Raw genomic sequence first — 16243 nt, forward strand, 5'->3', positions numbered from 1 at the left:
ACAGCAGGCCTGACCAAGAACACAACGGCGCCGCCGTTCGGCACGAACCATGCCGTGGGCGACGGCGCCGGGTGGTTCTTCGACTGGAAGGCGAACGCCTCCGCCGCCAACTACTCTGCCTGGGCCGCCAATCGCACCTTCTACCTCGGCGACTACCTCAGTGAGTTCAAGTTCGACCGTGCAAGATCATGAGACATGCTACTGACATTGTTGATGTGTTCAGGCTTCAAGACGGACACGGGCAACACGGTGGTGCACACGACCAACGCCACGGCGTACAGGCTCTGCAGCGACGGCGTCGCGGCGAACGGCAGCAGCGGCTGGAAGCCGGAGGGGGCGTTCCTGGCCGTGATGCTGACGGCGGAGGGCGCCAACTACTTCTTCTCGGACGCCGGGGACGGCGACCACTGCCGGAAGGGGATGCGGTTCGAGGTCGCCGTCGCGCACGGCCGAGGCCTGCCGTCGGTGCCGGCGTCGTACTACGAGCCGCTCTCCGGCGCACCGGCCGGGATGCCGGATGGCGGCGGGGCTGTGGCCACGTGGGTTGCCTTGGTTGTTGCCTTGGCTGCGGCATTGGTGTTGTGAAGTCCCAGTTGATCTTGATCCTGGTACAATTTTTATTCAACTTCTTTAGCTCAAAATCTTTTGTGGCATCAAAGTTTTGTATGGCTATTCCTTGTACAAATATTATAATTTTGTATCGTTTGGAAGTATTACTATCAGGGATTGAGCAGTTCGATCAGGCTGGATATTCAGTAGGCACTGTGGCTACAAAGTACACATGCGATTACTTTCAGTCCATCACAAATTTCAAGGCTTGCTAAATTGTTTCAAAACATTGTCCACTTAATCGTGAAAATGTCCCTCGTGCAATTGAGTTAAAAGACCTGCTACTATCACCATGTTGTTCCATCCATGAGTCAGGTGAATGGAACAGAATGCCGTGTCCTCTGCTTTCTTTCGTAGGGTCCTCTAAAAGATTGACAGAGGAAATGAAGGTCACAGAGAGAAAAATTCAGAACGCAATACAGACAGGCATCCATGCGAGCAACATGTTATTGACGGGCAAACTTAATTGCACTATGCTGAAGTTTCATACCTTTTACTACGGTTAGAATTTGCGCAGAGCTGAGCTTCAGAATTGGTCAGGTCTTATGAATGAGAAATCAAGCGAAGATGTCCAGAAACTGATTATCATGATGCAACCCAAGTTTTCAAATGCTTCACCATGCTATGAGACATGGTTTGGAAGTAGGAACTGCAGTGAAGTGAAGGTCCAGCAGGTGGATAAGATTCTTGTAATATAAACCTGAAATGTACGTGATCCGTGAATTAGAGGCACTAAATTGTACGAAAACAAGCAATTAGATGTCACTGGCAATGCCACATCTACTAGGACATGAAATTCAAATACATGATATGTAGACAACAGATACTCTGTTTTGGATTTGCACCCCGTTTAACTGTTTAAGCATAGTACAAGTAGAAAGATTCATTTAAGGGAATCTGAGATCTATCAGACCACTGAAGAAATAGGAACACATTGATTCCAACTATCCGCCATTACGTACACATCCCTGTAGCTCTCTTGCGGCAACGCGGGGATGGCTTCCCTGTAGAAATAGGAACACTTTGCTCTCTTGCGGCAACGCGGGGATGGCTTCCCTGTAGCGGCGGCGGCGGCGGCAGCCTTGAGCTCCATGGAAATAGAGACGGCGACGACCACGAGCTCCACGACGGCCACAAGTACACATCCAAACAGCAACATTGGCATTACGCCATTCCCGTTTCCACCCAGATTTGGAATTGGTACCCCAATGCAATCCCTTCACCTGAATACCTGCATCCAAAAGGATCCTAAGTTGTATTTAAATTAATAACTATATACAATAATATGCGTTTTGTGTGGTGAATGGATCGTGACAACAATTGGACCAAGGTTTGAACAGAAAATAATACTAGCCTTAGCTGGCTCCATTCCAAAATATTACATCAGAACATCAGAGACCAAGAATTGAGATGCCTAAGGCTGCCATGTAAGCAGTGCAGAGTTTGAACTTGCTGAAAGAGCATGGAGAAACAAAATAAGCGAGAACGTTAGGAAATTAGACAAAGCGGACAACAGCAGATTACATACCGTGTTCATTTATCTTTAATGATAAGAGTTTTGAGCCGCGATGGATGCAGATTATATATGGGGAGCTTTGGGCAGTAACGAACCTCCAGATGCTCAAGGGAAGTTAGACTAGGAAGCCCATCACAGTACTGGAGGTTAGGGCAGTACATTAAGCAGAGCCTTGTAAGTGAGGGAAGACTTTTGTGTTTAAGATGTATGGATGTAACATCAAAAGAAGAAATTTTTAAGCTGTTCAATGATGGGAGGTCGTTCAGCAGACAGTACAGTAACTCATCTCTCATTCCAAACATGAGATCTAAGGTACTGAGTGAAGGGAGGTAACAAACTGCACTAAGATTTGGACAGGTCGCTAGGGTGCATTCTGTGAGCTTGGCGAGGGAACTTACTGCACCAATACCTGGGTCTGAAGAGCTGTGAGGTTGCAAGGTGGTGAAGGAGGGGTGGAGACCAATGGAACTAAGGTTTCGACATTTGGATATGTCCAATTTCGAAAGTGATGGGAGAGTTGGAATTTCGCTTAGACTAGAACATCCAGCAATCTTTAGTTCACGAAGAGCAAGCAATGCAGGTAATGTAGCAATGTTATGACACTCACGAATATTCAGGATTACCAAACACCGAAGTGGCCCCAATGGAAGAGAACTCAGTTTGTCGCACATCAATAGCGACAGTTCATTTAGGCATGGAGGTTCACCATCATCCACTCCAGACCATTCTGACCACTCTGAAAAGAACATGAATTCCAGGTTTGTCAATGAAGGGAAGTATTCATCTCCTGCAAACTGTCTGATGAATAACTCACGGCCAATGTCTTCGACAGAATCCGTATAGCCAACATGGAGGTTCTTGAGTGAAGGTAAACCACCAAGCACTGGGAGGTGTTTGAATTGGCCACCGAATAATTTTATGGTGGTCAACATGAAGAAGGAACGATCCCCTACCCAACTGGGGTATATTGCTGAATCATAAGAACTTATGCTCAGTTCACGTAGATTGTAGTGTGGTCGCAAGCTATCAAGTAGTTGGTCGTGTGGTATTTTCACTGATTCTGGTTGCAGACCACATGGACACTGCTCATGATTACAACATCGAAGCCCAAATGTAGTGAACGGAGGTGTTTTTTCCTCTGTAGTTGGGCTTCATTTGCATGCCTGATATGACGAACGTTACTCAATCCTTCAATTCTCAGCTTCCTAACTTGGTTGATGTTCCTCAGCTCTCTTATGTTGAAACTGCAACAACATCGGGTGATGCGTATATCTGACAAAGAATGGAGGCTAATTAGATGCCCAATTTGGTTTAGTGCTAGATTCTGGATATGCACCGATAGTATATACAGAGGGTCCGGTTGCATTGACATAATTGGCTCTCCTGTAAGCGACAAATGGCGTAGTAGTTTCAGGTTTCCAATGTAGTCAGGCAATACCATTGGAAGTCTCTTGCTATAACTTATGTAAAGGGCCCGCAACTTCCTACAATTGGAAAATAGTGCTTTTGGAACCATAGCTTGATTCAAATTTCCTAAGTCCCGTAGCACTATGATGGCCCTTACAGAATGTGGAAAAACTGAAATGCCAGCTGCTGTGATATATTTATGTGTGGACATATACCTAATGTTTTGTGGAATTTCAGTATGTTGACCCCCTTCAAGTCTGTAGAACTCTTCCCCAGCAAGAAAGCATGCAAGATCATGGATAAGATCATGCAAGCTATATGAAGTCAAGTATTTTCCACAATTGATCTGAAGCATTGACCTCTGAACTAACTCCTTCAAATACGGTTCTCCTTCTGCATTTTGATAGTCGTCATCACTTCCATCACAATGAATCAAGTCAAGTATTTTCCACAATTGGGACACTTCACTACCATAGAAACTATAATCTTTTGGGTACAGAGCTAGAGAAATTAAGCACCGTCTGAAGTGTACAGGCATGTGCTTGTAGCTCAATTCCAATGCTCGTAGCACCTCATTTCGTGGTTGTTCAAAGTCCCACAATTCATTTTTTAAGACATCGTTCCATCTCCTTTCATCTGTTTCAAACCGCAACATGCTTGCTAGTGTCTTAAGTGCTAGTGGCAGGCCTTTACACTTTTGAACGATACACTTGCCAATATTTCTCAGGTTTGTTGGAATATCAGATTCTTTCTCAACAATAAAGCCTGCTTGACTGAACAATGACCAACTTTCATCAGAACTCAGACAACTTAAGTAATAGCAAGGTGTTGTAGGAATATGGGGTAACAAAAATAATTTTTTTCTACCGCATAAACCAGGATTACTGCAGTTAGGGCTTAGCGCACAGGAGGGCCGGCCAGAAAAGGGGGCGGCTACTGTAGCAGGTAATGTTCACGCACGTGAACAATAGCTAGGGTTAGGGTTTTAAGGCGCCCCCTCCTCTGTTTATATAGCTCCTTAGGTGGGCTGCCTTGGGCCCCACCTTGGGTGCCCCCTTTTGGGCCTAAATGGCCCATTAGTGCACCTAAGGCCATTTTAATTCAGATCTCATCCTTATGAGGCTTCTTTTCCTTAAGTGTGTGATCCTATGGGCTCACATGCGAATAGACATGGCCCGAGTACTCTTACTCGGCCCAATAGTAGACAGTGACCTCTAGCAAGACATGTCAACTACTATACGCACACAAAGATCATATCAGACGAGACGCCACAATATCGTATACATGCTGTTCCCTTTGCCTCACGATATGTGGTCTAGTTTAAAGCCGACCACTCTTTCTCGATCCTGTGATTCGGAATACTTGGTTAACTCTTAACCCCAGCATGGCCATGCATTTCCTGATCCGAATCACTCGAGGGGCCCAGAGATATCTCTCTCTTGTAGAGAGGGGCAAATCCCATCTTAACTGACTATGTCTCACAGCATGTTTCTTGACAGACCCGAAAGCCACCTTTATGGCTACCCTATTACGGTGCAGCGTTTGATGGCTCCTAAGTAAGTCGGTTCACATCTTGAGTACATACGACGATCTCAGGTCTTAGGACATAGCGTACATATTGTGTAATGAGAAGTCATCATCTCGTGTTGGGTAAGTTCAGTCTTATGTCTCACATGAGCCCACATTATTAGTTTGACATCCCCATGTCTATGACTTGTGAAACGTAGTCAATTAACTAATACATGTGCTAGTCTAATATTCATGTGTGTCCTCACATAAACTCCGACTAGTAACATTTTAGAATATTCATACAAGTATAGAGTTTCACAAATACTTCACATAAGCATTAATCAATACAAGTTATCATCCATGAATATTCAAGGTACACTTTATTAACCATGAATACAAAAAAATATGATTGCCTCTAGGACATATTTCCAACAGGTGTAGTCTGTATCAGTCTTGCGACTTGCTCGCTCCGAGTGGTCACTATGATCTGGCAAAACTTCACAGCTGATAGAGGCTTACAGAACAACTCCCAAGAGTCTCTTCTCTCATTCCATATGTCATCCAACACAAGAAAAACCCTTCTCTGATTTACTTCATTTGCCAATTTCATCTGAAGATCAGCAAGTTCAGTATACAAACACTGCTCACTCGTTAGCGAAGTAATGATGTTCCTTGTAATTGTATTGACATCAAAATGTTCAGACACACAAACCCAGGCACACTTGTCAAAGGACTGGCTCACCCCTGGGTCGTTATAGACAAGCTGCGCAAGCGTTGTCTTGCCCAGTCCACCCATACCAACAATGGCCATGACAGAAACAGGATTCCCAACATTTCCCCCTTCTTCAGATAACTTATTAATTATCTTGACTTTGTCTTGGTCTCGTCCCAAAATGCTCTTCTCAAATACGACAGAGCTAGTGTGCCGCAGACTGCTGATATCTGGAGCAAACCGTCTCTGTCCATCATTCTCTGACAAACTCAAATGTTCAGGGTAATGTATGATCTCATTGAATCTCTCAGTTATTTTTCTTGCTCGAAGAACCAAGTCATGAGGAACTGCCACTGCCACAACAGCAGGATGCGCCAAACGGGACTGATTATCCTTTTCGAAGAAATTAAGAAGAAAGTCTAAGTCAATTTCATGTTTAATTGATTACTTTTTTATGGAGAATAACCTATGAATATAAGTATTGGTTTGCTGTGCTGTCCAGCTACATTTAATAAGAACATCACTTGAAAATGAAACTTTGTTACTTCTCAAAAAAAATGAAACATTGTTGGAATCAGCTGGATAGCTGAATAAATACTCTGACATGCTAGGTTGATGCTTTCACAGTGGCCAGAAACATTTTTCTTTATCTGAAAAAAATAAATGATGAGAACTAAGTACCTCTTGATACTTGCGCTTGCCGGTGTTTGGGACGCTGACAGATCGGTCGAGAGCCACCGCTTCACACCGGTTTACCTCGTATTCATACTCGTCGACCAGGATATTCACAATCAGACCAAGAACCATTACTCCTGCTGTGCTGGCAGAACCGGTCAGACTGGTTTGCTCAACCAGTCAGACCGGTACCAAATAGGTCAGACCGGTTGCCCAAACTGGTCAGACCGGTTCTGATCAAGGACGCTCAGGAAAACTGAAATCAGAGCATTCTAAAGTCAATGGAGGTAAAGACCGTTTTAAGCACGAGGGAAAGAAGCCGAAGCTCAGTTTTGATGAACTTCTGGCTAAATATTTAAAACAAAATGAGGCCAAGCATGCTAATCGGTCAAATGATGATAAATCATCAAAGATGCCTCCTAAACATAATTCTAGGAGTTGAAATTGGCAATGAGAAAAGTTTCATTCAGCAACATCATATTCTCCTTTGAGATCATCAATGCCAGTTCCATATTCTCCACATCCTACTAGTTTTCAGCCCTATTCATCATGGGGGTGGAATGATCCATAAGCACATACTACTTCATATTTTAGACCATATCGTGTAGAGTATGCAGCTCCAAGAGAGCCATCATGTGCAAGGCAGCCTTATGTTGAAAATGACCGTTTTAAGACAAAGAATCGGTATAGAGTTGAAAACAAGAAAAAGGTTGTCAAGCAAATTTATGGTCGTAAAGATAAGTGTTCAGATCTGAATGCAATTGATGAAAAGCCGATTAATGTGTTAGAGACTTCGGCTATTGATGGCAAAGGAAGGAAAAAAATTGAGTGTCAATATTCCTAATGCCAAATCTGAACAAAGTGAGTTGAAGAAGCCCGAAATCAAGAAACAATCATTGCTGTCCAGAATTGAAGCAAAGCTAAGCCATCCACTTGATTCATCAAATTGGCAAAAGAAGAAGCTCAAAAAACTTAGTGCCCAAGAGTTGAAACAAAAGAACATGGCGTGGGTTCCTAAATGGAGTATTCAAACTCAAGACAAGGGTGATGGTCCAGCAAAAGGTGCAATGCAATTAAAGAAGAAGAGGAGGTCCAAGAGGCGATCTTCAAATATAAGGTTTGCACCAAATCATCAAAATTATTGGTCAGTACATCATCCATTTGATTTACCCATGTCATATACGCCTGTGTCTTGGAATTCATCCTATAATATGTTTGGTTACCCCTCATGTTTTAATTTTGATCCTCGTATGCCATATGGGTCTTTATATCATAGAGGGTTATCACCAAATTGCTATGTATATTGATTAATTTCAAAAGCCGAAATATTTAGTTCCTAGAGATGGTTTTAATTCTTGAACTCATATATCTCTCTACACTTTATTTCGGCTATACATATTTATTATGGATGAATTCACTACGGACGATAATTTATGTCGTCTTTGGCAACATATACAGCCGATGAATGCCTTTGATCATCGTCCTAAAGCATTAAGCTTCCCGATCAGAGATCACTTGGTTGCTTTGAGGCTCGGGGGCAAGATGTTTATGAGTTGTGTATTTTTCTCCTATGGATACTATGTTGAATCGGTTTGGAAGAGTTCTCAAGGCATTGGTATTGTTTGTGATACTATTTGAGAAGTATAGCCGGTTTAAATACTTCTACACCAATAATTAGGCCGAATATGAAATTTGCATTCGAGCTAGGAATCTTGAGATCCATAGGTGTGAAATATCCAAAAATATTTTGTGGTTCAATATTAATAGGTGCAGCAAGTACCTAAGTTAAAGTAATGCCTATTTGGATCACTAATTTTTTATTATGAGACTGTCTAGATGTGATATCTAACTTCGATGAATTCATCATTTATCATACATCAGGACATGTCAATAATGCAGCTGATATTTTGGCAAATCAAACATCTGGCTATATGATTAGAAAAGGTCAAGTTCATATCAAAAAGGCCGATGTTTGTGGATGCCAAAGTATGCTCTCTGGATAGACCGGTCCAACCGGCTCAGGAGACCGGTCTAACCGGATTCCAAGACCGGTCTGACCGCTTGTAAGACCGGTCCGACCATTTTTCCTGCAGTTATTGCCAATCTTGGTCATTTATGCTGTCATTGTGGCATATTCATTTATAAGACCGATTGTAATATTTGGCACTACTAAGCAAGCCGAACAAGTTTCTTTTATTTCGGCTAGAGTTTTTTGATTCATGGATGTGAGATTGGTGGACATTATCTTTGGTCCTTGTATGATCCCAATCTTAATTCTGGAAGACATTGAAAGGATCAAATTACTATTGATTGTAATTTGGTCAATTTGTGCTTCCATGGTCATTTGAGGATGTGAGAATGATTTTGAATGATATTTCAAATACTTATAGCCGAGGTGATGTGTACTCAGGCTCGTCATCTCAATGAAGATGCAGGAACATTGCCAGAAAGATGAAACTATTGTTGAGCAATATCAAGATATATAGTTGATGGAATTCCTTCATCGTTGGAGACAAGATGTGATTGGTGCGCCAGTGCTTTTCATTGTTTCAGTGCAATTTTGGCTTTGGAAAAATGTTTCTTGGTACGCAAGCTTTACCAAGAAATAGGGGGGCATATGTTGGCACTCAAAATTGGCACAAGACAAGATTTACTGGCAATCTGAACAAACCGGTCAGACTTGTCATACAAACCAGTCAGACTGGTCAGGACAACTTTGTCAAATTGTCAATTGGACTTCACCATTGCGTAGATCTCATCGAGTCAATCGAAATGCATATATAGAACGTCAAATTTGGACTCCGGATGAGGAAATTATGCTTCCCGGAAGACTAGCACCTCGGTCAGACCAGTCCAGGGGCGGTCAGACCGGTCCAGAGACCGGTCAGACCGGTCCGAAAAGTCCAGTCCGAGTTAGGATTTGTATTTTGATGCGGGATTTGTAAGGGTTTCGACTCCTAAAGGGTACAGACCATCCCACCCTATAAATATAAAGGGTTATGGCCGATTGATACACATCCAATCGAATAAAACATTACGCATCTACTTTTTACCTCTAAACCCTAGTCTTTTCCAATCTCTCTTGCTGTCCATCGTGACCCCCACAGCCATTGATGGCGTCCTAAGTCTTGCCGGTCAACCTAGGGCACGTCCGGCGACGTTCACGCCCCGACTGGGTCCCTCCCGGGTGAGAGCTTTGACGGCCTTTGCTAGTTTGCTCGTAAACTAATCATTCTTCGTCACGTAAGTGCGTTGGTTATCCTTTGCTGGTTTGCTCGTAAACCTTGCCACTCTTCACCACATAAGTGTGATAGTTATCCCTCCAGACGACCGATTCCGGCGAAACCCTAGAAATCGGTCCGACCGGTCTGCTCAACCGGTCTAATCGGTCTGGACGGCCTTGCTGCCCTTCGGTTCGTTTGCGACTCGCATGCTCAAGTGCTCTCGTGTGTTGGCCAAAACTTGCATCAATAGAGAGATGAGAGGTCTAATATAACATAATTTTTTTTTAAATTATATATATACAATATACTACATATTTGTTTGCTAAAAATAGTAGGTATTCACTTGAATACACTTAAATTACATTGGCCTACCCCTGCGGCGGAGCGGAGCCAAGGTGCGGGAGAGTGGAGCAGGAGCCGGCGACGGAGGGTAGCGGGGCAGGCGCGATGGAGGCCAATGCAGCTAGGAGCAGGTGCGGGGGTCAGAATAGTGGGAGGGGCTGTGGTTGCGCGGTGAATACCGCTTGGCATTGAAGCAGATTGCCAATGGCAATTCCTAGACCATATTCACCGCTTGGCATTGAAGCAGATTGCCAATGGCAATTCCTAGACCATCAATAGCTGAAATTGAGTGCATCTAATACCAGTTCCAAATTCTAAACTTGAATATCTACATCCAAACGGTGTAGAAATGTGGTGTTGACTAGTAAGCCATGCTACACACCACAAAGGCATGGCTAAGCTCTTGTCCCTTTCACACAATAGGAAAGGTATAAATAATGTAAAGCATATAATCAATCTTGTCACGACCCAAAATTTTAAATATGATTAAAACTTAAGCAATTCCATCACGAGCATCATTAGAGCATAATAAAGCATCATGTGCATGTTTTTGGCATGACATTTAATTTTGTGACATGTTTGAGTGCTTGTTTGTGAAGTAAGTTCAATTTTTAATATGCAAATGTGCCCTCAAAAAGTTTTTATAAAATAATAAATCTAGAATTATGATTTTAAATATTTTCCAGAATTTTGTGATAGCCAACCCGAGCTACAAATTCTTGGAAACCTGCTGTTTTGTTTTTTTACTATGAGCGATCTGGAATAGATTTTGAGTGCTTGTTTCTGCATTGCGTTCTTGGTGTCTTTATCTTGCTTTTTTTAACTTTTGGAAAATTTTGAGCCCAGGAAGACCTTGTTTTCGAATTTTGAAATCAAACCGGCGCCTTTCTTTGCCCTTCACCTTGGACTCACGTGTCGGCCCCTTTCCCCTGGTCCTCTACGCTTCCTCGCGCACCCGTTAGCCCGCTCGGGCGGTGGCACCACGCCAGCGGCCGCTAGCTAGGCCAGCGTGGCCATGGCCAGCTGAAGCGTCACGCCCGCTCGCCTCCTCCTCGCCTTAAAATGCCAAACCGGCTCCAAACCCTAGCTCCTCCCCCATTTCCTCATTGCCGCCACCACCACCATCTTCCTCATTGCCTGCCAGCATGATTCACCTCCTCTGATAAGCCTCTTCTCGATTCCCTATGACACCACCATCTCCTCCCTTTCCTCCATCGATTTGGTCCCTCACCAGACTTCTTCCCCTCCTGCAAGGTCTCCTGCCGCCCCGTCGCTGCACTCCACCGCCCGAGCACCCGGTGAGTGTAACACCCAAAAAAAATTTTGTTTGAATTTGAAATGATTTTATTCAAATAATCTTTTTGCTTTGCAAAAAAACTTTTCTTTTTCCTCACGCTTTTTCTTCTTCTACCAGGCCAGCCCAAACTCCCTCTCCTTCCCTCCCAATCTTATTTTCCCGAACGGCCAATCAGCCCAGCCATCCCGACCTGCCTGCCACGGCCCATTTCCACTTCCCTCCCTCCTCTCTCACTGCCATGCAGGCCCCGCCTGTCGGCTCCCTCTTCAACCTCCAGCCATTTGGTCTTCTCCCCATGCCCTGGCCGTTACTCCTCTCTCTCTCTCCTGCCTTCCCTCTCCTTCAATGTCGTCTTGATGGCCCCCTCATCATGGCCGCCATTTGTCATCCCCATGACCTCCCTCTTCTCGCCAGGAACCACCGCCACCATCACCTCACCTTCACGGCCATCACGTCCATTATCAAGCACCACAACTGATGCCCCTCCCCCTTCTGTCCCCTCCACCCCATTCCTTTCCCTATAAATAACGCATCGAAGCCGCTGCTCCTCTCTTTCGAACTCTTCCACTCGCCCTCACTCTTTCCCGCTCGCGCAGCGCCGCCGCACGGAGTTGCCAAGCTCGACACCACCGCCATTGATCTGCCACTGCGCCGCCTCTCCCAGACTCCCGTGCACCGCTAAAGCTTTGCCTTGAGGTGAGCAAGTATCCCCCTCATCCCCCCTCTCTCTCTCTCTTGCCCTCTCACGCTAGCGATGGCTTGTCGGAGCGCCACATCTGCCCCTTGCCGCCGTGAGCTCCTTTTCGGCAACCGCAGCGCCACCAGAGCTCTCCATCTTCTTCCCCTATCATGCCCTCTTTCCCCTCGGCCAAACCATGCTTGAAACTATGGCGAGAACACCATTTTTTTGCCTTATCTTGTGATGCGCCACCATGCTCGCTCATCGCCGGCGACTTCCACTGCCGCTGAGCCACTCGCCCATGCCCAGTCGCTAGCCGCCAGCGCCGCCCCCAAGCCGAGCCGCGAGCCAAGCTGCCATATAGTCAATCTCAGTCGTTGGATCAAGATCCAACAGATGATCAAATCCAAGTCGAGTCAAACTAGACCACATACCAGTCAACCCTTACTCTTTCACAAATGAGTCCTTGTAGTTTCCTGAAATCAACCCGCACTACACCTTAGTTCAAAAATATTTACAAAAAAATCATTTTTCTTCTGTTTTAGCCCCCGAGCTTTTCTGAAATAGAACCCGCTGAGTCTAGCAGCTGAGTTTTATGTTTATTCCTGATCTAATGCTTGATTTCTTCAAGTTTAGCCCCTGGAAGTTCAAATCTTTCGCAAATAAGCCTCTGAAACCTTGTTTTGGCCATATCTTCTTCGTTTTAACTCTGTTTTCATCTATTCTCACGCTCACATGATCCTTGCAATGCGCAAAACATCTTTATTACCATATCTTTCTCTATTTGTATTGTTTAATGCAGGTCCTTATTTTGTGCATATTTTGCTTATGTGATCGTGTAGACAACACGCCGTTCTAGGGAAATCAAGAGCAATAGTTCGAAGAAGACCAACAACAGTTTGTCAAGAAAGGCAAGTGGCGTTCTCTCCCTGCATATTTTGTTTTGTCCCAATAATAGCATGATGAAATACATTACTTTATTGTTGTAATGCATAAATTTGATGGGAATCCTATTAAGGACTTTACTTAGTCTTTTTACCCATGCCTTGGAACATTGTGTTTAATATATTTGTTGGGTAAAAAAGCTTAGTTGCTTAACGTTGGAAATGGTTATGTCATAATCTTTTGAGAAATATTAATCATGCTTTATTTATGATGTTATATTGTGGTTAATTACAAGATCATATGACTTTAATCGGAACATGGAGTACCACCTAGGAAAATAGTACAAACACAAGAACCACAAAGCTCTGGTCTTGGCTAATTAATTAGAGACTCTAGTTTGAAGCGGTCTTACCAAAAGGGCAAGTGAGGCGGCGTTAGATGGGGTACAACCCGGACCTCTTGGGAAGTGGGCTTTGCTAAGACACTATGCCCATTAGGGAGGTTTATGCTCTGCTACTGCTTCGGAAACCTTAGCGGACTACTTCTTACTAGAGAATCTTTGTAAAGACCTCTACTTCTTACTAGGGAATCTTTGTAAAAACCTCGTAGCGTCCCTATGCAATTACACCTTGGAAGTGTGGTATTGTGTCTTATCAACATAGCGTTGTTGGGTCCAATTTCTTTTGAACTTTTACGTGACTTGTGGTGAAACTGTGCAACCTCTGCAAAGTGTAAAACTGATATATCAGCCGTGCTCACGGTCAAGATCGGTCTGGACCCTCACATGATAATTGAACTCGAAGAATAATTGAATTGTGGTACTTGGGTTTTGTAATGTTGGTTCCTTTATGGTTTGTAACACCCTAGAATTTACTTCTAAAACTGTTCATAATAGTCATATAATTTTTTTTGGAGTAAAAAAGAATTAATTTTGCAATATTTAAAACTCACCATAGGCTTTAAATTGATTTATTGCATTCATGCTGGTGCATATTTTATTTTTTTATGAATGTGTTTGAGTTTATGAAGCTCCCAGAAATTTTTTGAAATTTTCTGAAGCTTTTATCTATTTTATATGAATTAATTTCATTTTCTGGGAGTCAAAAACCCTTTTTCCTTTTTTCTTTACCTCTTTTTCTTTTTATTTTTCATTTTTCAACACAACCTGGGTCGTCGGCCCGTTTTCCTCGCGTCGGCCCAACTTTCCTTTTCCTCTGATTTTCCTCGCGGCCCAATTCCTTTTCACTTCTCACTTCCCTTCCTTGCCGGCCCAATACCGGCCCTTTTCCTTTTCGTTTTTCCTCTCCGCTCCCTCTCGCTGACGAGTGGGGGCCGCTTGTCATCCCCCACCCCTCGCAGTGTCCGGGGCAGACTCCCGCCGCGCCTGGGCCTGTGCGGCATGGATGCCCAGGCTGACTCGGCATAGCCCCGCTGCCCACGTTGCCCTCCCCCCACGTGTTTCCGGCCTCCCCGAGCTCTAGCCGCCTTTTCGCTTTTGCTCTGCCACACACGTGCTCTGCCGCTTCCGTCGATCCGCCGCTACAGCCCCTCTTGATGTTTTTCAGCGCGCGCAAACCCCCACTAGGCGTTCACCGAAGTTCTGTTTTTGCCCTTGTTTTTTTGTAGAAAACCCCCTGAACTACTTGAAAATATAACCTGCCGTCCTAGCCTCAGTTTTTACACATTGGCCCTCATGTTCTTATACGAAATTATGTTTTAGCCCTTGGTTTCTCGCAGTTTAGTCCTCTTTAACTGTTTATCTCACAAATGAGCCCCTTAAAACTGTTTTTAGCATAACTTTACCGTTTTAACTCCGTTTTAAGCGTTCTTGGTACCGTTTTGATCATTGCAACGAATAGAACCCGTTTTTAAGTGTTTTACCTCTGTTTTTCATTGATTGGTGTACTGATTTAATTTATTTTTATTGTTTGCTTGTATGTGCTCGTGTTGCTTGGCGTGTTCGTGTTGATTAGATGAAGAGCCGTTCGAGAACCTTCAAGATTAAGATTTTGAAGACTTTGAGCAGCAGCAAGTGAACGAGGAAGGCAAGTATATTCCTTGATCATATTTGTTCCTACTCACATTTAATTTACGCTTGCATGCATTAAATTGATCGGGTACCTATTATCCTTATTGTTATCCATGTCCTTGACTAGCCGGGTTTTTCTTTTTAAAATCTTTTGGGTAGTATGCTTAGCCGCTGAACAATGGTTATGGGTGGTTAATGAAAGATTTATACTTGATACATGGTTTACACTCTTTGATGAACATTATGATTATATGGTACTTTGATAATAATGATTAAAATCAACCATGGAGAACCACCCAGGAAAACAGCGCAACCACAAGAACTATATGGCTCTGGTCTTGGCTGATTAATTAGATTTCTCTAGCTTGTTAGTAGCTTACCAAAAGGCGCAAGGGGGGGGCCTGGGTGGTTTGGTATGCTTATGAGGTATGCTCGCTTTGGGAGAGGGTGCACTCGTCCAGTTGCTGAAACCTCAGCGGGTTACTACTGGTTAGGGAGTCTTTGTAAAGGTCTCGTAGTGAATCCCTGCCACTCACCAAAGGAAGTGATTAAGGGCCTTGCAAACTCGGGCATCAAGGGAGACATGACTTGTGGGTAAAGTGTGCAATCTCTGCAGAGTGGAAACTGGTATATCAGCCATGCTCATGGTCATGAGTGGCTCGGACCCTCACATGTCTACTTAATTGAAATCATTGCTTAATTCAGTTGTTCATTTATTTCAAAGCTTATTTATTACTTCATTTATCAAGTTCTTTTCATAAATGTGGGTTTGGATTCATTTAAGTAGTAATGCTAGTTTAATCAACTGGTTAATTAAAATGCTTACTGCTTATTCAGCCAGCCTTATTCCTTGATTTTAGCCTTGCATGTCATTTATTTTTCCAATATACTTGATGAGTACGTCGTGTGCTCAAATTTGCTATATCAACACTGCTCAGACCAAGATTAGTTTGAGGACTTCCCAGAGGACTTCCAGGATTTCTAGGCATATGTTCCCCCCAGTCAGCTGCCTATGGAGATGGATGGATCCACTGCTAGAATAAATGCGAACTGAAACACTATTTATTTATGTTATGACTTTCAGCTTGGTTTGTAATAATTAACTTCGGTACTTTATGACATTGCTTCTATTATTCACTATTGTCGTCATATGTGTGTAATTTGATCCTGGCGCACATATGATTTATTGCTCGGTTTATTCCTTCAAAATGTAATTTGATCCTGGCGCACATATGATTTATTGCTCGGTTTATTCCTTCAAAATCGGGCATGACATGGTTATATGCTTAAGTGTGTTGGTATAAACTTATAACTAGTAAAAAGGTGCATGCTAATAAATTTGACCAATTAAAATGCTAT

General features: G+C 43.5%; 3 protein-coding genes across 7 annotated transcripts; 1 reads left to right on the forward strand and 2 right to left on the reverse strand.

The window, feature by feature from the left end:
- The first annotated feature begins 41 nt into the window (after nt 1-41).
- LOC120685396 lies at nt 42-737 on the forward strand. Its single transcript, XM_039967290.1, has one exon. It carries the CDS (start codon nt 196-198, stop codon nt 583-585), a length of 390 nt encoding a protein of 129 aa, XP_039823224.1. The 5' UTR covers nt 42-195; the 3' UTR covers nt 586-737.
- LOC120685394 (disease resistance protein TAO1-like) lies at nt 727-3507 on the reverse strand. Of its 5 annotated transcripts, XM_039967287.1 has the most exons (5): nt 2138-3507; nt 1964-2061; nt 1751-1840; nt 1100-1309; nt 727-972 (listed from the first exon to the last, which is right to left on the reverse strand). In XM_039967287.1, exon 1 carries the CDS (start codon nt 3055-3057, stop codon nt 2143-2145), a length of 915 nt encoding a protein of 304 aa, XP_039823221.1. In that variant the 5' UTR covers nt 3058-3507; the 3' UTR covers nt 727-972; nt 1100-1309; nt 1751-1840; nt 1964-2061; nt 2138-2142. The 5 variants fall into 5 exon arrangements, with proteins under 5 accessions (XP_039823221.1, XP_039823223.1, XP_039823222.1 ...); XM_039967289.1 differs by lacking the exon at nt 1964-2061 and having other exon boundaries at nt 1100-1577; nt 1757-1840; XM_039967288.1 differs by lacking the exon at nt 1964-2061.
- Nucleotides 3508-5456: 1949 nt separating this feature from the next.
- Nucleotides 5457-6560, reverse strand: LOC120684952 (putative disease resistance RPP13-like protein 1). The gene is made up of 2 exons (XM_039966806.1): nt 6435-6560; nt 5457-6146 (listed from the first exon to the last, which is right to left on the reverse strand). Exons 1-2 carry the CDS (start codon nt 6558-6560, stop codon nt 5457-5459), a joined length of 816 nt encoding a protein of 271 aa, XP_039822740.1.
- Between the last annotated feature and the right edge of the window lie 9683 nt (nt 6561-16243).

Source organism: Panicum virgatum, chromosome 8N, assembly GCF_016808335.1.
Source record: "Panicum virgatum strain AP13 chromosome 8N, P.virgatum_v5, whole genome shotgun sequence".
NCBI classification, from domain to species: Eukaryota; Viridiplantae; Streptophyta; class Magnoliopsida; order Poales; family Poaceae; genus Panicum; species Panicum virgatum.